At 37.6% G+C, this 23,741-nt stretch overlaps 1 protein-coding gene across 4 annotated transcripts; it reads right to left on the minus strand.

The window, feature by feature from the left end:
* Positions 1 to 7,376: 7,376 nt before the first annotated feature.
* LOC139902869 (uncharacterized) lies at positions 7,377 to 11,230 on the minus strand. Of its 4 annotated transcripts, none has more exons than XR_011777759.1 (2): positions 11,106 to 11,230; positions 7,377 to 7,934 (listed from the first exon to the last, which is right to left on the minus strand). XR_011777759.1 is itself a non-coding variant. In XM_071885537.1 (2 exons), exon 1 carries the CDS (start codon positions 10,879 to 10,881, stop codon positions 9,265 to 9,267), a length of 1,617 nt encoding a protein of 538 aa, XP_071741638.1. In that variant the 5' UTR covers positions 10,882 to 11,086; the 3' UTR covers positions 7,377 to 7,934; positions 9,210 to 9,264. The 4 variants fall into 4 exon arrangements, 3 of the variants coding, with proteins under 3 accessions (XP_071741638.1, XP_071741637.1, XP_071741636.1); XM_071885537.1 differs by lacking the exon at positions 11,106 to 11,230 and adding an exon at positions 9,210 to 11,086; XM_071885536.1 differs by lacking the exon at positions 11,106 to 11,230 and adding an exon at positions 9,119 to 11,014.
* Between the last annotated feature and the right edge of the window lie 12,511 nt (positions 11,231 to 23,741).

Consider the following 23,741-nt stretch of genomic DNA (forward strand, 5'->3'; position numbering starts at 1 on the left):
GCCACCATCATTTCTCCAAAAGTGCCCAATTTTTGGATTTGAGAGAACAAATATTAAGCCCGCCCTCGTTGTAAGGTAATAGTATAGTATCCCATTTCACCCAAGAAAGTTTAGTATCAATCCCCGACCCGCCCCAAAAAAACTTACGGCGCATATTCTCGAGAAGATGGACGACCGATGAGGGTGCACGAAACAACGAGAAGAAATAAAGAGGAAGACTACTAAGGATTGATTTAATGAGCGTTAACCTACCCCCGAACGACATTGTTCTAGCTTTCCAAGAAGACAATCTTTTTTGAAATTTCTCAAGAATCGGGTTCCATGCTTCTTTTTTGTGCATTTTTTGACCGATTGGCATCCCAAGATAGGTGAAGGGAAGGCACCCAGAAAGACATCCAATGTTGCTAGCCATATCATCCACCAATGTTTTAGCCACCCCTACGCCATATAAGATGATTTTCTTAAAGTTGATACGAAGGCCAGAGAGTTTCTCAAAACACAGTAGCGTTTTATGAACATTTTTGATATTGCGCTTATTCCAATCTCCAAAAAAGATAGTGTCGTCCGCAAATTGGAGATGTGAGATCAACACATTGTTTTCCCCAAGTTCTACCCCACGTATGATTTTATCCCGAACCGCAATCTTAGTTAGGATGTTCAAACCCTCGCTAGCAATGATGAAAAGGAACGGGGAGAGCGGGTCACCTTGACGAACGCCTTTTTGAGTATTAAATTCATGTGTAGGTGAGCCGTTTACAAGAACCGAGATCGAGGTTGATTGAAAACATGCCTCAATCCACCTCCTCCACTTGTGCCCGAATCCCATTTTTGTCATTATGTCCAAGAGAAACTTCCAACGAACGCAATCGAACGCTTTTTCGAAATCAGCCTTAAAGATGAAGCACTCGGATTTTTTATTTTTGACATGATCTACAAGTTCATTGGTGATAAGAATGCTATCGAGGATCGATCTATCTTTAACGAAGGCACCTTGTTCCATATTAATCAAGTCACCAATTACACCCCGAAGCCTATTTGCTAAGATTTTTGCGATTATCTTGTAGTAACTCCCTATGAGGCTAATAGGCCGATAATCCCGAAGATGTATTGGATCATGGATTTTGGGAATGAGTGTGATGAAAGAGGCGTTGCAACCTTTAGATATCTCGCCGTGTTCCCAAAACCAGAGAAGTGCATCCATCAGATTATCTTTGATTAGCCACCAATATTTCCTGTAGAAGTTGAAGTTAAACCCGTCGGGTCCGGGTGCTTTTGATGGTCCACAATCTTTAAATGCGTTCCATACCTCGTCTTCGGTGAACTTTGTCTCAAGAGTTGAAGCTTGCTCGTCACTGATACGTTTTGTGTCGAAACCGTCAAAGGAGAACCCCCTGATGTCATGATCTTCATAAAAGGATTTGAAGTAATTATGAATCTCATGTTTGATTGCAATCGGATCTTCACTCCAGGAACCGTTGATGTGTAATCCACGTAAGTTATTCTTATTATTTCGACGTTTAATAATCGAGTGGAAAAATTTTGTGTTTTCGTCCCCTTCGATTGCCCATTTTACGCGTGCCTTTTGCCTTAACATATTTCTTTTACAACGATCCAAGTCAACGCACTGCCCTCTTTTCGCTAACCACTCTGATCTCTCTTCGTTGGACAAGATTCCTTGTTCAGCTTTAACTTCAAATTCGTTACATTCCGCATTCAGTTGACCGAGGGTTTCATCAATTTTACCAAAACTATTTTTGCTCCACTCCCGCAGTTTCTCTTTTACCTGTTTTAATTTTAGACGAAAAACCACATCTTTTCGGTGACCTGCCACAGGGGTGTTCCATGCCACGATAATAAGTTTTTCAGTCTCTGCGTTTTCGATCCAGGTGTCAAAGATTCGAATGGGCTTTGGCCCAAAGTCTGAGTGTCCATTTTTAAGAAGTAAGGGAGAGTGATCAGAAAGATTTCTATCAAGTGCCATAACGTGCAGATCATCCCACATGCTTGCGAATTTATCTGAAATAAGGAAACGGTCAAGCTTGCTCAGTTGCACACCATCGTCACTGATTCTTGTGAAGCGTTTACCGGTAAGAGGAATTTCAATGAGTCCATTGTTGTTGATGAATTCATTAAACATAGTGGCTCTTCTCGCAATAAAATTGGTATTTTCACGCTCATCATCGGATCGAACCTCATTGAAATCACCACAGATAACCCAAGCAACATTTTGAAATTTCAAAAGATCTTCTAATGATTGCCATAGTCTACATTTTTTCCTGTCACTGTGGGGACCATATACATTGACAACCACAATTTCATTATCATAATTCGAGAGTTTACCTTTGATGGCGACAAAGAACTCGTTCTCCACAGCGTGGTCAACCACGAAAACATTAGAATCCCACATGAGAAGAATACCACCTGACCTTCCAATTGCATTTTTAACTACATATTTAACACTTTGAGATCCCCACAATTGTTCAACCCATCTGTCTTTGGTCGAATTAAATTTGATTTCTTGAAAGGCTGCTACAATTGGGTTGTTGGTCTTAATCATATGCTTGACCCAATTGAATTTACCATCTTGTTTAAAACCACGAATATTAAGGGATAGAATCTTCATTTTGAACACAATTAATCGAACACGAGAGAGGGAAACTTACAGGTCTTGCTCATCTGTGAATCCTAGCAATTTGGCGAATTCACAGAGATTAACACTGTCTTCTGAAGGAACAGGAATAACGTCGTCCGGGTCGTCTAATTTCCTTGATTTGGACATTGAAAAATCCCAGAGAGAAGATACACGTGGTCTCTTGCAACCGATGTTGGCCTGGAGGTTCGAATTGATATTCTTTCTAGCAGTGGCTTTGGCTTTATTAATCCGAGATGAATTTTTCCAATTTCGAATGTTTTTCCACGTATCCTCAATGGAGTCTTGCTCGTTCACGGTTTTTGATGCTATGTTTGAAAAGTTTGTCGGATTATCAGATTGTCTTCGGTGGTGGTTAGGTTTGGGGGTCGCGGAGAAGACAAACTTATCGGTGGGGTGATTGGTTTGAACAGGTTTGGGAGGTGATACACCGTTGAGATCCAATGGGTTAATTGGTGGGTCACAGTTAACAGGCCCACTAACCGTAGGATTGAGGCCCAAGTTGGTAGCTACTGGCTCAATAGTAACAGGCCTGGAAACCGTGTTAAAATTGGGCTTGTCCAGGGAATGATTAGGTATTAGTGGGTTGATGGGAATCGAAGTATCTGTAGGATGGGTAGAATTCGAAACGCTAGGTTTATTAATGCTGCCATCAATTGGGTTTCGTGTATCCTCATTATTACTGGTGTCACGTTTTGTTGGGTTGGGTTTCGTGTTAGGGTTGGGTGAACGTGTAAAAGACTCTTCGGTTTCCAACCTCCTTGTGTGTATTTTCGAGGTCGACTATTTGGTTGCTTCTGCCTGAGAATTTTCCGGTGACTTATCTTGTTCTCGTGCCTGAAACTCATCTTCTTCCGACGAATAACAATCTTCTTCATCCGAAACCTCCATATCTTCTGAATTAGACGATAGATGTTCATCGTTTGAGTTGTCAGTCGTATCCAGATCCATCTTGATTATTTCATTAACATCTTCAAAAGCCTTAACATAAAAACCACATATCTTATGGTCGACAAGGACTGTATCGTTTACAATTTCAGTGGATTTAACTCTGACCAGGACCTTCCCCATAATGAGGTTTTGATCACCCTCAAGCTTACAATTGGACATCTCAATCACATCTCCCCACCATCCACCAATTTTTTCAAACATAGTCTCGTTCCAACAGATAGGTGGAACGCCCATGATATTGATCCACGTTAATCTACCAGGATAGAAAAAGGATTGAGTCCATCTTCTTAAATTCTTTATCCATTTCTTTATCCCATGGTGTTCATTCTTGAGAATATTGTTCACAGCATTTTGGGAGTTGAGTATGAGCATGATTTCAAGTCCTCCCAAATATTTGATTTGCACATCTATTAAACCTTCAATATCGCAGAGTCGTCTGATTTGTTGTAGAATATGGTAGTTGTCCACGTTACCAATCATCGCCACATTTTTGAGTCCCTCGTTGTCTTTTTCATTCACCATCGAAACCATCCTAATTTTCTCATCGTCGCTGTTTTTGTAGTTTTTGGTTCCTGTTGCATCTTCCCAAAACTTGACCAGTTGGTAATGTGATTGGCTTGCATGTTGTTTTGTTTTATAAGATTCTGCAGGTGTGGGATTTGATTTTTTAAAGTTGTCATTGGTGTTGTCCACAACTTTCACAGGATCCACTTTTGGTATTTCTCTCCAGACCTTCTTTTCTTTTGTGCTTTTGGAAACATTCATCTTCCAAACGATCTCATCTTTAGGGTTTCCAGCAGTTTCAGAATGAGATCTGCTCTTAACATGGTCATTATTATTTTTGTTGTTGGTGTTGCTACTTCGTTCACGCGCTAAGTAAGCTTTTAGACCCCAACCTAATAATTGAATTCTGTTTAACCTTGCCATTAACTCAGGTATGTTGTTAACACCTTCAAATCTGACAAACCCAAATCGATGCCCGTTTTGAAGTCGTTTTCGAGCAATGTATACATCACGAACGATTCCAAATCTGCCAAAACTATTCCATAACTCAGCTACACCCCATGTCTCCGGGAAGTTGTAGAACATAAATGACGTTAACGGAGTTTTGTTGACGTTCATTGATCGATCACTGTAGTAGTTGCCTCTTCTAGCTCCTCGTTGTTTCTTCCATCCCACATCGCCGCCAGCACCTTCCGTCGAAATATCCGCCGTTTGCACTCTCTCTCTAGTTTTTTCTCTCTCACACATTCTCTCTCTTCTCTCCTTTGTTTTTGATTGAGATCAATAAATTTTATACCATATATTTTACAATTTATTATATATGTACTCCGTATTTATTTAAAGGTCAACGTTAGTCAATATCCTAGTTCTCACCCCCGAGAACTCCCCGATTTGCCGAGAACTCCATCAAAAGTCTCTCCTCTAGAAGCGATTTTTTCAAACTTGCGCTTCATGTTTGATTAGAAACTTGATTTTAGTATAACTGACCCACTAATGGATAAATGGTTAAATCTGAATTGTACTTTTAACAACATTCTCCTAATCCTAATGTAACTGAGCCATGTTTACAAATTAACAAGAAGCTAGACCCAAAAGTACATAAATTGAGTATGGTTACCGTTGCTTGTTAAGGTGGTTGTGCTGTTGGATGTTATACAAGTATACAACTATCATCCATACTTGGGCTTGCCCAAGGCTGACACTGATGTTCCATTCCACCTTTATAATGTTCAGTGTTGCTGTTACATTCTGCTACTTCAACTCCCTGATAACAGAATACGATCTATGTAAAGATTTCATTGTTTATATGATTTATGTTTTCAGTCAATACTATGTTAATTGTACATTGTAGTACTCATGGTTGCTAGAATCGCTACTCGGAGAGTACTCGGCCGTGACTTCTGAAGGAGTAATAGGCAACTCGGAGAGTAATCGGATAGGACCTTTTATACATTTAAATTAATAGATTTCAATATTATATGTGTAAATATACAAGAAATCAATAAACATTAACATAATTGTCCATAAACATAATCTTCATTTGTTCAAAAAATCTAAAATTCTAACATAAATTCGTATTAACATGTTGACCAATATTGACTTTGACTGGTCTCTACTGAATAAATCCAATTTTGACCAACTAAATCGGATTTTGCTCAAAATTAACCTGTCTTATTTCAGTAGAAAGTTCATAGAACCACAACTTTTTTTTTTTTTTTTTAAAAGGCTAAGAGATTTTTATTTATTAAGATAATGAAGATAGGCAGGGGGCACACCGAAGCCCTCAAGCAACAGACTTTAAACAACCTAAACTACCACAAAACCACCCTACCAAACCACAACGCCAACAAAAAAAGAGCAAACCATTGGACCAAACCGAAGCACTACTAGCAACAACAATACCATTTAGTAGACCACCTTCGGCCCCATATATAATATTGATGTAATGACTTTAAGCCACAACGTGTCTTTTTCTTTTTTAAAACGCCACCACTATTTGCATAATAGACCCACATTCTTTCCCTTTAGGCTGCCAACCCAGAGACCTCCACACGCCTTTGGGCACAACACGAGATTCCAACTGACCCATGTAACACGATGACGTTCAACGGAATACCAAAAGAACTAGTTGCGAATTGATTCAAGAGATCTAATAAAACCAACTGGGGTACCGATCTCTTGGTTGACCAGTACGGTTTCGGTTCCAAGTATTTCAACATTTCGGTTTCGAATTTTTCTGTACTGGTACCGATCTCTTGGTTGAGAGGGTTCATGTTTGATTAGAAACCTGATTTTAGTATAAATGGCCCTCTATTAGTCGGATACAGAAGCTTCCATACTTGGGTTTACACAAGACTGATACTCATGTTCTGTTCCAATTTCATAGTTTTCATTGTTGATGTTACATTGCTATTTTAACTCCCTGGAAAAAACAAAATAAAATCTATGTAAAGATTTCATTGTAGTAATCATGGTTTCGAGAATCACTAATGGACTAATGGGGGAGTACTCGGTCGTGACTTTTGAAGGAGTAGTAGGAAACACAAGGAGTAATCGGATTGGACCTAATATACATTTAAATAATAGATTTCAAAATTATATTATATGTATATTATACAAGAAATCCATAAACATTAACATAGTTGTCTATAAACATAATCTTCATTTCTTCAAAAAATCTATACATCTAACTTAACTTCATATTAAAAAGTTGAGCAATATTGACTTTGACCAGTCTCGACTGAATAAATCAATTTTGACCAACTAAAACTAAATGAGATTTTAACCCATCGACCGACGTTGACCAACTAATTCCTAAATTATGGAAAATCGGCAAGGCCGGTTCCTAAAACGGAGTACTCGGTCGTATTATAACATGAGCAAAAGCATTAGTCTCTTGAAAGAAGTACGCAACTATAATTCCTTCTACATAATACTGCAAAGAAACGTCTAAATTCAAAATTAATACAGATGTCTCCTCACCTAACCAGAACAAGGTTAAACTCGCTACTCGAGGAGTACTCGGTCCGGACATTTTAAGGAGTGCTCGGGAGTTACTTTGATGTTGATTAAATTTGAAATTGACTGATTTTGACCGAATTTTCTGAGTAACCCCGAGGTGTGAGCAATTTTCCGTGTGATCCCGAGTTTTGGCCGAGTTTGACCTAGTCTGACCGAGTACTTGCCCGAGTTCTGCAACACTGAACCACATAACTTCTCTGGTTTGGATGGCCAATCCTCCTGAAAGAAACCCTAAATTGTAGCACAAAACTTGAAAAAATGTAGAATATATCCACAAGAATAAAAGGCATTCATATCATCAACAAGGGGATTTAAAAAGCATTTTGGTATAGGATAAGACAAAGATCAGGGTTCCTAAGCAGAATCAAAACCACATGCTTATTACTCATTTTTTCTTGCATATGCAACAATATATTGTAAAGTACTTTCTCAACAATATTTTTGAGGCGCACACATAAAGCTAAGGCAAACAGTTATGGGCAAGAGATTCTTCAACAACAAAGATATTTCCTTCAGTTTTTGTTCCAAAGCATCAATATCAATCTTGGGTGTATCCAGTTATCATCCTGAAACTTCAAACGACTCTTGACCGATGGTTGACCCAAAGGCTCGGATTCAGACACTGATTTCTTAATAGGGGAAGTAAATGTAAACTACACAACATCCATGCCATTTTTCCTATCAACAGACCCCCAATTTGAAGCTCTCTATAGTTATATTACATTTTACAGACCTCTCTTTTTCCTTCATCTGTAATTTATTACTAGTAGAACCATCAAAATTGATATCACCATCAGATGGCCTTTTCCTGCGATATAAGGAAATAAGAAATAAGAAAACAAATACTAAAGAATATGAACTCCCTGAATCAAGAAGCAGCCAGCAATTGACAACTGTTTAACGATTAATTAGTTTTTACACATGAACTATGCAAACTCAGGCTGCCACCACATAATATTGAATCTTAAAAAGTTTCATTCAGCCTCATAAGTCCCAACTCTATCATCATATTTTATAACCTATATATATATATATATATATATATATATATATATATATATATATATATATATATATATATATATATATATATATATATATATATATATATATATATATAGGTTATATATATAGGGGCAGGATCAATGGGGAAGTAACCAATCGGGGGGAAGCGGGGGAAGCAAAAAAAAAAAAAAATTTCGCTTTTTTTGGAATTTTTTTTCCAGTATCAAGATCATACAAAAATATGAACATTTAGAAGAGACACTTCGTGATGAATGTTATTATTTAGGCGGGAAAACGATCGACAAAAATAACATTCAAGATAATATTGTTCGTGAAGAATATAAACGTTTTTTTTTTCATGTTTTGTGAAGTAAAATTTAGCCCGATTTAGAGTTTAGGGTTTAGGGTTTGGTGTTTTGGGTTTATTCCATAAACCCTAAACCTTAAACTCTAAACCCTAAACTCTAAACCATTCGTGTTAAAAACTCAATCTAAATCCTAAATCTAAACCCTAAATCTAAACCCTAAACCCTAAATTTCTAAACCCTAATATCTAAACCCTATAAACCCTAATATCTAAACCCCAATAGCTAAAACTTCAACATACGCTCGAAAAACACGATAATTGTTATATATTACTTCTTCGAGCGTTTTCCCGCCAAAATAAAAACATTTATCACAAAGTGTCTCTACTAAATGTTCATATTTTCATCCCATCTATAATGTTCGTGAACAAAGTTTTTTCAAAAAACGAAAAAAAAAAAAAAAGTTTTTGATTCCCCCCGCTTCCCCCGATTGGTTACTTCCCTCTTGATCCTACCACTATATATATATATATATATATATATATATATATATATATATATATATATATATATATATATATATATATATATATATATTGTCTACCATAGTTAGTTCACAATACGTTCATAATATTTAGAACTACGCTTCTTGATAACTTACAACAATGAAGCAATTACATACATACAAAGAAGCTGGTTAGCTACACATCATTCAACCAAGACAAATATAAAAATACTTAAAAGTTGTGAAGCGAGCAACTTTATCCAACGACCTTTTCCAATCATTTCCCTGGCCAAATGTTCCTAATGAGGTTATCACTAATGAGGTTATTCATAAGTTTCCATCAAGTATTTTGGTACTAGTCGACGTATCAAATCAAGCAACGTATTCTTCAATGAACCGTTTGCTATATGATTCACTATGAGTGTTAAGGTCGTAACATCAAGTGAGTAACTCCTTTCTTCCATTTCATGTAAAAGCATCTCTACATCATCATTGTATTGATTTTTCAGATATCCTTGAAGAAGAACTCTGTACGTAACATCATTCGGCTGACAACCACTCTCACCCATTTTTAGAAACAACTTCTTTGCATCACTTAATAGACCTTCCTTGCAAAGAGAACTAATCATCACATTATATGTTTGAATATTAGGTTTCAAGCCTTTATTTTTTAGATCTTCAAACAGAACCCTTGAGATATCAAACTTCTCGCATTTGCTTGCACCATCAATCAGAATACTATACACAACAATATCTGAATTAAGCTTGCTATTACCCATTAACTTGAACAAAGAGAATGCGTCTTCTACCTGATTGTTGCTGCAAAGACCCTTTAAGATTATTCCATATGTTAGATCATCAGGAAATTGACCTTGAGCAAGCATCTCATCAAAGAGTTTGCGAGCAGCCGAACAACGCCCAACACTAAACAATCCTTGTATCATGGTGTTGTAAGTGACTATATCACGTTTCAAACCTATTCTTGCCATTTCAGAAAACATATCCATGGCCTTGTCTATCATCATATTCTTACAATACCCATTTATTAAGCTATTGTAAGTGACAACATTAGGGACCAGACGGTTAAGTGTCATTGAATCAAAAGTTGTTTTGGCTTTGCTCATTTCACCTCGTAAACAGTAACCATCAATAAGTGAATTGTATGTTACTACGTCAGGTGCCTTTCCCCTCTTAATCATGATGTTGATAACAGCTTGTGCCTCATCTACTTTACCATCTTTGCAAAATGCATCAACTAGATTACTGTAGGTTTGCACATCTAAAGAGATCCTTTCATCGTCCATTTCTTTTAGTGTGTTGCAAACCTCATCCCAACGACCTAAGTTACAAAGACCATGGATTAAAGAATTGTATGTGATGACATCTGGTAGAATCCCTTTGTGAAACACCATCTGTTTGAAAAGATCAAAAGCATCATCAATCATCTTGTCTTTGCAAAGACTGTCAATGATGGTGCTATATGCAACGACATCAGCTTTATGACTTTTTTCATTCATTAGCCTAAGCAAACGAATAGCAGTAACATTGTTTCCAATCTTACAAAGTCCCTTAATCATAGTGCTATACGTAACTACATTAGGCTCACAGATATTTTGTTTAATAAGCTTTTTGAAGAATATCTCAGCTTCAAGAATCCTATCTTCTATAACAAGTCCATTTAAGAGTGTATTATATATCAACACATTTGGTACAATGGCTTGTCTGAAGCAAATACCTAGAAGTGCAAAACCGTCATTGGTACGGCGCAAGTGGCAACAACACGTGATTGAAATACTAACAGTGTAATTATCAAGAGGAACACCAATTGAAGACATGCGTTTGAAAAGATCAAGTGAAGAAGAATAATGTTTCATTCTGGTGACAGCAGTCAACAACTGAGTGAATTTAACCACAGATGGCAGAGGTTTTCTCTGAGTCATTTCATCAAACAGTTTGTAAGCATCATTCAAGTTGGTAACTTTTTGAAACCTAGATAGAGGGCGATCATCACAATCATAATCATTATGAATTGAAGAAGAATTGGAGTGGAGAGAAGCTGCTAAGAATGTACTATAAGGAGGAGGAGGAGGGTCAAATCGAAGACCTAATTGATAGGAATATGGAAAAGGGGTTTCATAGAAAGTGTTGGTAGGAGAAAGATTACCTGTGAGCTTGATGAAAGAATTAACAGCAGAAGCAACATAATTTCTGCTATTCGTCGCCATTTCGGGCACAAGAACGGAGCTCAACCACCTTCGAGCGAAAAACTCGTTGTCTCTAGAAAGGTAATTAGCTGGGTACCTTTTATTCACAATTTTACGGCACAGAAAAAATAAATAAATAAAAAAACTGCGTGCCCACTACGAGTACTTTTTTTTTTTTAAAGCCTAGTGCACACTACTAAAATCTCTTACTCCGTATTATATATATTTGTTAGAGTTGTTAAATTAGAAAATGTACACTTCCGTGAAACAAATAAAAAATATTACGGAGTAAATAAATGGTTAATGTTATAATGGAAGCGAATCTGTAATATTTAAAGCACGCTTTTTATAAAGTTGTGTTTGTTATAATTCAATAGGCTTATAACTACCTTTAATGGTTATAAGAACAAAGAGAGAAAAAGAGAGAAGAATGAGAGAAGAAATATTGATATTGATATTTCAGGAGAAACGGTACACCTTAAATGGTTACCATACATGTCTATTTATAGTATAAAATATTACTATGCAAGAAATATAATAATAATAAAATTAACATCCAATCTAGATATTTTATAACACAATCTAGATATTTTATAACACTCCCCCTTGGATGACAATTTTATTAGAGAATAACTAGTACTGCCTCGTTAAAAACCTTGTTAAAGAAAACTCATTGGGATAAAAACTTTAGCTAAGGGAAAAAGAGTGCAGCATAAAGTTGACTCCCCCTCAAGTAGGCAACGCCTGAGTTGTTACATCTTCTGAACATGCATCATGCCAATATTATGAACGTGTGTTCTGAAAATAGCAGTTAGCAGTGCTTTGGTATAAAGATCAGCAGAGTTGTTGATTGAACGTATTTCATTTTAATCTGGTTGTCTTTTACGATATCTTGAGTATATGAGAAAAATCTGAGGTTTTCATCTGAAACTGTATCATCTAAATCTTTTATGTACAAGTTTGGCCCTCGTGATTTGTCTACAGTCTCCTTCATGGTTTGTTCAAACCGTTGTTTCAGTTCCTATTTCCTTTCAGTCTTTTTCTGAGCCTTACCAATATACCATTCTTTTCCATCAAACTTATGACCGTTAAGACCGTTTATAGTTTTAGCGCCTCGTCAGCATTTATGTTTTGTTCTGTCATTTTTGATACTCTTCTTTCATTTGTATTATGTAAGCTGTATTATCTTCATAGATAGTTGTTACGCTTTTATAGCGTTCTAGTCCACAAGAATCAATAATGATTTGTATCATTGATCTTAACTAAAACCATTCCCGAGTAGCTTCATGTAATGCAATCACTTCGGCATGATTTGATGATGTTGCAACAAGTGTTTGTTTTGAGAACGTCATGATATTGCGGTGCCTCCATTTAGGAATACATATCCAGTTTGAGATTTAGCTTTATGTAGATCGGATAAATAATCTGCATCTGTATAACCAAACAAATCTTGTTTCGAGTTGTTAGAATAAAATAATTATAAATCAGTAGTTCCCCGAAGGTATCAAACTATTTGTTTGATCCCATTCCAATGTCTTTTGGTAGGGGCTGAGCTGAACCTTGTCAACAAATTAACTGCAAAAGAAATGTCAGATCTTGTATAATCTATAAGATACATAAGAACCTCAATTGCACTAAAATATAGAACTTCCAATCTGTTAAAATTTTCATGATCTTCGCAGGGATGAAATAGATCAGTGTCAATATTGAGTGATCTAACAACAATGAGTTTGTCTTTAAAAAAAAATGTTTTAAAATCTTTTCGGTATAAGTTGTTTGATGTACAAGTAAACCATTAGGCATATGCTCAATTTGCAATCCAAGGTAATACTTGGTTTTTTCAAGATCTTTCATTTCAAAATAATTCTTTAGAAGTTGAATGATTTCATAGATCTCTTTATTTGTTCATATGATGTTAAGAACATTGACATAAACAACTACGATCTCATATCCGAACATTGTTTTTATAAAACATACGTGCAAAATAAGTTTATATTTATACCCTTTTTTTTATCAAGTATTCATTTAATCGGTTATACCACATACGTCCCGTTTGTATAAACCCACTTAGAAATCTTTGTGATTTAATGGAATATATTCCCTTGGGTTTTACATTAGATGCTTATGATACCTTAACCCTTTAGGTATATTCATATATATCACTATTAAGTGATACATACAGATAAGTAGTAACAACATTCATGAGATGCATTTAAATAACTACCAGGTTGATTAAGTATCTAATAAGTAATTGTATCCATTACAGGAGGATAATTTTTCCTCCTAATTCATTTCTGGTCTTTGTGGGAAATATTGAGTTACAAGTCTAGTTTTGCCTTGTAACTTCATTTGCACATTTCTTTTCGGATAAAAATTCATTTGTATCCCATACGTTTCACATCTTTAAAAGTGATAACGATTGATCCGAAAACTTTTCTTTTATCGAGCGATTCTAATTCAGCTCTTATTGCTCCTTTCCATTGAGCTCAATCATGTCCATTTTGTATATTCAATGACAGATTTTAGTTCCAGATCATCATCTTTATTCATGATGTCATTGTAACATTATATGAAAATATCTCATAGAGATTTTAGTTTCATTTCGGTTCCATAATATTGCATAATTTATCGCAATTTTAGTATTTACATTTATCAATATCCTCTGCAGAAGGAATATTGATTTGTGGTTCTTCTTGAACACTTTCTCTTATGTAACATCCCGCTTTTTTTTTCGTTTAACTATTTAAGTTCCGTTATATGTTTATAACACATCCCGTTAATATGCGTTGAATTATCTCGTTTAGGTAATTCCCGCACCCGGTTTAAAGTTGAGGGACCAAACTTGCCAAAGGTTGAAACATTTGACTAGGTCAAAGAGTCAACCCCTTTTCATCCATTCATTTCACCTCCTCTTCCTCTTTTTACTACTTTCAAATCCTCTCAACATTCAAACACAAATTCATCATCTAAATCCGGAATAAGGAGCTAGCAACAAAACAAAATACATATTCGTGATCCTCTCTTCATCCTCTTCGATTTGATACCAACTTCATCACTTTTGGGTAACATTTCTAAAACACTAGATTTCTTTAAATTCGTGTTCTTGACTTAAAAGTATGTTAATTAGTGTCTATGGCTCATTGTGGTGTCGTGTATGTAATTTGTATGCTCGATTTGTTGTTTTTGGTGTAACTAGTTCATTATGAAAATTGCTTGCTAAATCCTTGATTTTGGATGATCAAATGTTGTTAGATTGTTAAAGTGCATGTTTTAAAAGTGTTACTAGCATCATTAGCTTCATGTTGATGTATAGTTTGATTAATGAAACCTCCTAAACTTGATTATGAAATTTGGTGAATTTAGGTTAAGGTTTCATGAACTTAAAATGGGCTTTTAATGATTTGAATGACATGGAATGTTAGTTGTAAGTGTTAGGTTGTGTTGTATGCTTAATTACCTTCGAAACGGCATATTGTTCATGTAATTTGGTTACCGAATTATTAAATGGCATTTATGACTTGTATGCATTGAATGAGGAACATTGATGGCGGTTTTTGGTAGTTGTAAGTGGAATTTTGATTAATGAAAAGTGCTTAGTTATGTTCCTTGTCAAATTACCTTTCCGATGATATAAGATACATATCTTGATTGTTTGCGGGTCATGAAATGTATTGGTTTGTGTTTTGGTTCGTGCACTTAGGAAATACAGCAAACAGGGCCTGGAAACCGATCAGGACGCCGTCCAGATACTGGGGACGCCGTCCCACCTTTTGAACCTGGACGCCGTCTAGTATATCAGGACGCCATCCCACCCATCATTTTGGGACGCCGTCTAGCCATTTGGGACGCCGTCCCATTGTACTAAAACTGGCTGTTTGGGTTGTCATTTGACGAAAAATGTTTGGGATGTTCTAGACCTCCAATTCACTTGCAACTTGTTTTAACATGCTTATATATGAATAACTAGCATAGAAAATTTGTCCGAGACCCGACCCGAACATGTTGACTTTTCCGTTGACTTTGACCCGACCAAGTTTGACTTTTTGTCAAACTTAACCAAATACTTATGCAACCTTTCTAACATGATTATTTACTTGTAACTTGCATGAAACTTGACTAGTTGATTCACATGTTAATATAATCGAGTCGTAACGAGCCATAGGACTAATTGAACATCTTTGACCCTTCGTGACTATCGTTATTGATACAACCTATTTGTTTAGGTCAAGACTAGCATTGTTCTTTGCACACGTTACTTGTCGAAGCACTTTTTGATTCGTGCATACAAGGTGAGATCATAGTCCCACTTTTACTCTTTTTGAACTTACTTTTGGGATGAGAAAACATAAACGTTCTTTTAAACTACGTGAACACAAGTACAGGGAAAACAAACATTCTACATACGAGTTTGAACACAAATCCTCAATTCGATTATCATTAGTTACATCAGATGGTGTAAGCGAGAACTTATGTTATATGGCCATATGGGTTTGACAAACCCTCACTTCGGACGGTTCGCTACCGTCTACGGGTGAAATATATTTTCGGGAAACAGTGTATGTTCTAACACTATTATTACGGGGTTCAACGGACGGAATGTTAAGCTTTGATAATTGAGTGCTCGTGAATATTAACTTTTAGAATGTACTATGACTTTATCGATGTTGCAAATCTTGTGGTTCAACTTACTTTTACTCACTTACTTATTTAAACCTATGATTTCACCAACGTTTTCGTTGACAGATTCTCTATGTTTTTCTCAGGTCCTTGAACTTAGGTGATATATGCTTCCGATCATACTTTTTGATACTTGCATTGGATGTCGAGTATACTTGCATACGTGGAGCGTCTTTTTGACTACTTTTAATCGTGTCGCACGTGTTTCATACAAACTTTAAACATTGTTATGTACTTGTTATGGAAACTACTTTTGTAAACTTTGAAACACCCTTATTTATGAAATGAATGTGACATACTTTTCGGTCAAACTTTGTTATAAAGACTTACGACCATGTAATGGGACCATACGTAGATGACGCCGTCATTTGACGATTTGTCGGGGTCGCTACAAGTGGTATCAGAGCTTTGGTTGTAGGGATTTATAGTTCATTGGTGTCAACCCCGAGTCATAGGGTACATTGGTGAGTCTAGACTACAACCGGCATATAGACTTGACATAGGAATTATTTGACAAATTGTGCATTTATACTCTAACTCTTCTACTCATATCTACTCTTATTCTATCTAAATCTTGCGTTATATAATTTAATTGACACGCCACCTTGACTATATGATGTAATGTCGAATGCACATATGAATTAGGGTAATATAATTCCCGGAAATTATATTACGGTGACTCATATGAACATACCGACATTATGACATAAAGAATTTAAGGCGGGTCAAGGATAATTTTCTCTCTATCTTTATCCCATATCACGGTTAGTATTATTTAGAATACTAACCAACGGTATTCTTTTGTTTTAAAGGAACAATGGCTCCTCGCCGTGTACGACGCAATGAAACTCCCGAACAAGCCTTACAACGCATGATAGCCACCGCCGTGGATGCGGCCATGGCCGGTCACTCGTCTAACAACAACAATAACACCAACCACAACAACAATAACCAAGGAGCCGGTAACTCTAGCGAAGGGTGCTCCTACAAAGCTTTCATGGGGTGCAAACCTCACACTTATGATGGAACCGGGGGACCGGTTGTGCTTACTCGTTGGTTTGAACAAACCGAGGCCGTCTTTAGCATAAGCGGTTGTCGGGATCAAGACAAGGTCAAATACTCCACCCACACTTTCTCCGGAATTGCTCTAACATGGTGGAACACCTATGTTCAATCGGTGGGTACCGATGAAGCTCATGCCCTCTCTTGGGCCGATCTAAGGGAAAAGATGATTGTTGAATATTTTCCGCGCGAAGAAACCCGAAAGCTTGAGGAAGAACTAAGAGCTTTGAAAGCGGTCGGAAACGATCTTAAAGCTTATAATCAACGCTTCGCCGAACTATCCTTGATGTGTCCTAATCTTGTTAACCCCGAATCTCAAAGGATTGAGCTCTACATGCTCGGTCTTCCAAAAAGCATCAAACAAGGGGTGATGTCATCCAAACCCACTACTCATCAAGCCGCTATGAACATGGCTCGCCAACTAATTGAAACGGTTGACGAAATCGTAGTGCCGGCTCCTAAGGCCGAGGACAAGTCGGGTGGCAACAAAAGGAAATGGGAAGCCACTCCATCAACCAACTACAACAACAACACCTTCACCAAAAAGCCTTTCAACAACGACGGCAAGAAGGGTTATGTCAGAAACTTACCTTTTTGCAACAAATGCCACAAGCATCATCACGGCGAATGTAACAAGCTAGTTTGTCACCGTTGCCAAGGTGTTGGTCATAGGGCCAACAATTGCACAAGCGCCGTGTGACGCCCCGTACTAAATCATCATGTACGGACCATCATCAACAGGATCATTACAAGGTTAAGTACTATATGCGTTTTCAAAACAGAGTTTGCATTCATTAATAAAAGTGACGTCATAACATACGTCAATTGTTTTACAAATCAAAGTATGCTTCACTAAGTAGAAGCATTAAATAAGTGTACGTGACCATAATGGTCGTTACATAACATAAGTTCATAAGTAAAAAGTTTGAATGCAAGATAAGTAGTCATGCGAATACAACTCTAGGCAGTGGGTTCTACAGCACAACAAGTATGATAGCGGAAGCGACTTCAAGCACCTGAGAAAATACATGCTTAAAAAGGTCAACACAAAGGTTGGTGAGCTATAGTTTAAGTATAACAGTAATGTAAGTAGGCCACGAGATTTCAGTGCTACAACGAGCGTTTCAAAAGTATGTAAAAGTATATGCTTAACCGTGGGCACCCGGTAACTAACTTAACGTTTAATGTACCCCCTTAAAGTGCACTTGGCAAGTGCGTATAACCTCGAAGTATTAAACACTCTTTAAATGCTAGCGCTACTAGCCCGAGTGGGGATGTCAAACCCTATGGATCCATATCTAAGATTCGCGTTCACGGTTCAAAAACCAATGATTAAACGTTACCGAGCTAAAGGGAATGTTTCTGCCGTTATATAACCCACACATATATAAGTTTAAGTACTCGTGCCTAGTATGTAAAACATAAAATCCGCATGTATTCTCAGTTCCCAAAATAAGTTAAAGTAAAAAGGGAATGCTATAACTCACAATGATTAGTAGTAATGGTAAGGTAGTAGTCGGAAAGTGGTGTGCAAGTAACGGTCCAAACGTCCTCAACCTAAGTCAAATAGCACTAAGTCAATAAGTCGTCTCAAAAGGTTTACAAGTACGTAATTAAGGTCATAAGGGTCATCATCAATCATCATTAAACAAAAGGTAACAAGTAAGACTCGTTTATGAAAGTCGTTTAAAACAAAGGCTGACTTCGGCCAGTCACCACAGCCTCTACCCTTACTGAATTAAGGTGAGACCAGTGGTCATGGCTCCGTCTATGAGTCCCTTAAGTGTGGTAAAATTTACAGAAGCAAACTCGTCTTGGTTTGACCGTGGCGACGGTCTAAGTGCGAGTAGGTCAGAAATTTCTGCACAACATTAAAGGACATGGTAACGATCGGAGGGCCATAAATCCTAAACCGTAACTCGGATTAAGACGAGTCCTATATGAAAAGTTATCTACTCGAAAAGTTCTATCTAAAAATCAAGGTTAGAACAGCCCAGGTCTACTGGTCTGTTCCAGAAGCATCAGGTCAGTAGGTTTTGGACAGAACAGTGGGTTTTGGAGAGTTCCGGTTGTCTCGGTGCTTGATGTTCATCACGGTTCTCATTCTTGATGCGTATAGCTTCAAGTGTACAACTCGTTGATGTGTTAACATCATTTTGACCAAGGTTTGTCCATCATAACTCAAGTGCAAGTGTTGTAAGTGTTTGATGAACCAAGGTTACATCAAGGCTTAGTTTCAACACTTACATGAACTTTAGAAGTAAAAACAAGTTATAAACTTAAATCAACAACTAGTAAAGTGTATGTAAGCTTTATAGCTTTTGTTTATGACAATTTAAGAAGACCATAAGCTAGATAACTTAGATCTTTCAAAGGTATTTGAAGTTGTAACTTGTAAGTTACACTTCTATGTTCTTGAAACTCATAAGTTAACTTTTAAGTTCAAGAAGATTATGAGATCAAGTCTAACTTGTAGTTCTTGACCAAATAAACTAACAACATGTAAATAAGGTGCATAAAATGAAGTAAATAGCTAAGTAAACAAGAAAAGGTTCATGGTTGTTCATACTTTAAAGATTCAAACCAAAGTTTGATCTTTAGAAAGTAAACTTTAAAGTTTACTTCATGAGCTTCAAGTATGTCTTTAATCAACACATGGAACTTGTAACTTTTGAAACAATTGAAGTAGAATCATCAACTAGTGAGTTTATGTTCTTGTGTTTTTGAAAATACAAGATAATAGAAGAATCAAAACTAGAGAGTTAGATTCTTGAAGCATGTAAGTAAATAACAACAACAAGGTAAGTAAGTAATAATAACAAACAAGTAATCAAAGACTAGTAGCAAGTAAACAAAAGAATGATGATGATGAATGTAGATTTTGGTTTTAAACAAAAATAAAAGAAGAAGAAGTTGTTGATAATACTTACAAGTAAAGAGAGAGAAAAAAGAGAGAAAGTAAGTTGTAAGTTTGAAGAGTTTTGTGTGTGTGTTTTTGAGAGAGGATTCTAATAAGTGTAGTAATGCAAAATTGAAACAAAAACACTCCTAAAGAGGAGCTTGGCCGTTGGTTTGGAGCCAAGGAGGGGGAGAGGGAAAGTTCATCATGTAATTGCAAGTAAAGCCTTCAAAAGTTGGTTAAAAGGGTGGTTTTCATGGGGATAACAAGCTAACAAGATTCTAATTGTTAAAACTAACTAGTTACTTGCTAAATGATACTTACAAGTATTAACATGGGCTAGTTAATCCATAATATAAGTAGGGTGGGCTTAGAAGCCCAAGTCAAGAGTCCATTATACTAATAAAGCCCAAGTGCAAGTAGTTTAACAATTAAATCCAATTAAAGCCCAAGTACTTAACTAATCACCTTAGTTAATTAAAATGATTAATAAAATTAATCATGGATGTAAATAATATCTTAAAATATTATTCGTGCAAGTTCCGGGTGTCACAAAGACGTTTCGGGCATTTAAAGTTCAAGTACGGGCAATTAAAGCAACATGTAAATGTAATAACATACATTCGTTTAATCAAGCGTATTAATAATAATAATTATTAATAATAAATAACGTTGGAAAAACCAGGGTCGTTACATTACCCACCTGTTAAAGAAAATTTCGTCCCGAAATTTTAAGCTGAATCTGAAGGTGATGGAGGAGGTGGGAAAAGGTGAGGATACTTCTATCTCATGCGGTCCTCTCGTTCCCAAGTAAACTCAGGTCCTCGTTTGGAATTCCATCGAACTCAGACGATCGGAATCCTATTGTGTTTCAACTCCTTGACTTCTTTTTCCATGATTTCAACGGGCTCTTCCACAAAGTGGAGTTTGTCATCGATAGTAAGTTCCTCCAATGGTATGATAAGTTCAGGTGGAGCAAGACACTTCTTCAAGTTTGATACATGGAAGGTAGGATGAACTGAGCTCAATTGTGCTGGAAGATCAAGACGATAAGCAACGGGTCCAACACGTTCCAAAATTTCAAATGGACCAATGTACCGCGGGTTTAACTTTCCGCGTTTCCCAAAACGAATCACACCCTTCCAAGGTGCAACCTTCAACATAACACGATCACCAACGTTGAATTCAAAGTCTTTACGTTTAAGATCAGCATAACTCTTTTGGCGATCACGGGCTACCTTGAGTCTGTTTTGAATCTGAGCAATCTTTTCCGAGGTTTCATGGACTATCTCGGGCCCGGTGAGTTGCACTTCACCTAGCTCGGCCCAACAAAGAGGAGAACGGCACTTGCGGCCATACAACGCTTCAAAAGGTGCAGCTTTAATGCTCGAGTGATAACTGTTGTTGTACGAGAATTCGGTGAGTGGCAAATGCCTTTCCCAGGCCTTTCCAAAATCAATAACACATGCACGTAGCATGTCCTCCAAGGTTTGAATTGTTCGTTCACTTTGCCCGTCAGTCTGAGGGTGATATGCAGTGCTCATGTCGAGACGAGTTCCCATGGCTTCTTGTAGAGAACGCCAAAATCTAGAAGCAAAACGAGGGTCGCGATCGGAGATGATTGATATAGGTATACCGTGTCGTGATACGACCTCTTTGATATAAAGTTGAGCAAGCCTCTCCATTGTATCGGTCTCTTTCATTGCTAAGAAGTGTGCAGATTTTGTAAGACGATCAACAATAACCCAAATGGTATCATATCCGCCCACCGTCTTTGGTAGCTTGGTGATAAAGTCCATAGTTATCATCTCCCACTTCCATTGTGGGATTTCCGGTTGTTGAAGTAACCCAGAAGGTTTTTGATGCTCGGCTTTAACTTTTGAGCAAGTCAAACACTTACTAACATAAGATGCAACATCTTTCTTGAGATTGGGCCACCAATACTGTTCTTTAATATCATGATACATCTTGCCCGCTCCGGGATGAATCGAATATCTAGACTTTTGAGCTTCATCAAGTACGAGGCTTCGTAGATCTCCATAACGTGGTACCCAAATTCTTCCGGCATAACATCGGAGTCCGGATTCCCTAACTTCGAATTTAGAGACGAGAATGTTCAAATACTCATACCGCAAGTTCTTCTCTATGAGAGCCTGTTCTTGGGCTGCTCGGATTTGGTTCTGGAGATTGGAATGAATCGTGATGTTCAATGCTCGAACACGAAGAGGTGCCGATCTCTCCTTTCGGCTTAATGCGTCAGCAACAACGTTGGCTTTACCCGGATGGTAGCGAAGTTCACACTTGTAATCATTTAGTGTCTCAATCCACCTTCGTTGTCTCATATTCAAGTGTTTCTGATCGAATATATGTTGGAGACTCTTGTGATCGGTGAAGATAGTGCATTTAGTTTCATACAGATAGTGTCTCCACAATTTGAGCGTGAAGACAACGGCTCCAAGTTCAAGATCATGAGTAGTGTAATTTCGTTCGTGGATCTTAAGTTGACGAGAAGCATAGGCGATGACCTTCGTGCGTTGCATCAGTACGCAACCATAACCAGTTTTCGAGGCGTCGCAGTAAACAACAAAATCGTCATTACCCTCAGGGAGTGATAAGATAGGCGCGGTGGTTAACTTCTCTTTCAAAAATTGAAATGCCTTCTCTTGTTTGTCTCCCCAAACAAATTTCTTTCCTTTGTGAGTGAGTGCGGTTAACGGACGTGAAATCAGAGAGAAACCTTCGATAAACCTTCGGTAGTAACCGGCAAGACCCAAAAATTGGCGGATGTGAGTCGGAGTAGTGGGGGTCTCCCACTTGCTGATCGCTTCTATCTTGGCGGGATCAACTTTGATGCCCTGGTCACTCACAACATGACCCAAAAACTGAACTTCCTTCAACCAGAATTCACACTTAGAAAACTTCGCGTAGAGTTGCTCTCGTCTCAAGAGCTCAAGTACTAATCGGAGATGATGCTCGTGTTCTTCCTCGCTCTTAGAGTAGATGAGGATATCATCAATGAAGACTATAACAAACTTGTCCAAGTACGGCTTGCAAACACGGTTCATAAGGTCCATAAATACAGCAGGTGCATTGGTTAGACCGAATGGCATTACAAGAAACTCATAATGACCATAGCGGGTTCTAAATGCAGTTTTCATCACGTCGCTTTCTTTCACCCTCAACTGGTGATAGCCCGATCGCAAATCGATCTTTGAGTAAACACACGATCCTTGCAGTTGGTCAAAAAGATCGTCAATCCGTGGAAGAGGATACCGATTCTTGATTGTTAATTTGTTAAGCTCACGGTAGTCGATACACATTCGGAAGGATCCATCCTTCTTCTTCACAAACAATACAGGTGCGCCCCACGGCGAAGAACTTGGTTGAATAAACCCTCGATCAAGTAACTCTTGTAGTTGGCTTTGCAATTCTTGCATCTCGGAAGGTGCAAGTCTATAGGGTGCGCGAGCTACAGGTGCAGCTCCTGGCACTAAGTCAATCTGAAACTCTACTGCCCTCGGTGGCGGTAATCCAGGCAGTTCTTCGGGAAAGACATCGGAAAACTCGTTCACAATACGCACATCTTCCACTTTCTTCTCCTCGGTTCCTACGGTTTTCACATGAGCTAGGACAGCAAGGCGTCCCTTCTTCATTATCTTTTGCGCTTTCACGCAACTAATGAGGTTCAGTTGTGAGGTACATCTCTCGCCATAAATGGTTAGTGGCTCACCGTCTCCTTGGGGTATACGAAGAGCTTTGTCTCCACAAATAATCTCGGCTCTAATCTTAGTCAACCAATCCATACCAATAATAACATCAAAACTTCCCAACTTAATGGGAATCAAGTCTATCTCAAAGTCTACACCGGCTATGTTGATAATAGCCCCTCGGCCAATTTGGTCCACTTTTTCAAGTTTTCCGTTGGCTACCTCGACAAGCATACTTTCCTTTAAGGGAA

This window comes from Rutidosis leptorrhynchoides, chromosome 3 (assembly GCF_046630445.1).
Source record: "Rutidosis leptorrhynchoides isolate AG116_Rl617_1_P2 chromosome 3, CSIRO_AGI_Rlap_v1, whole genome shotgun sequence".
In the NCBI taxonomy this organism is placed as follows: Eukaryota; Viridiplantae; Streptophyta; class Magnoliopsida; order Asterales; family Asteraceae; genus Rutidosis; species Rutidosis leptorrhynchoides.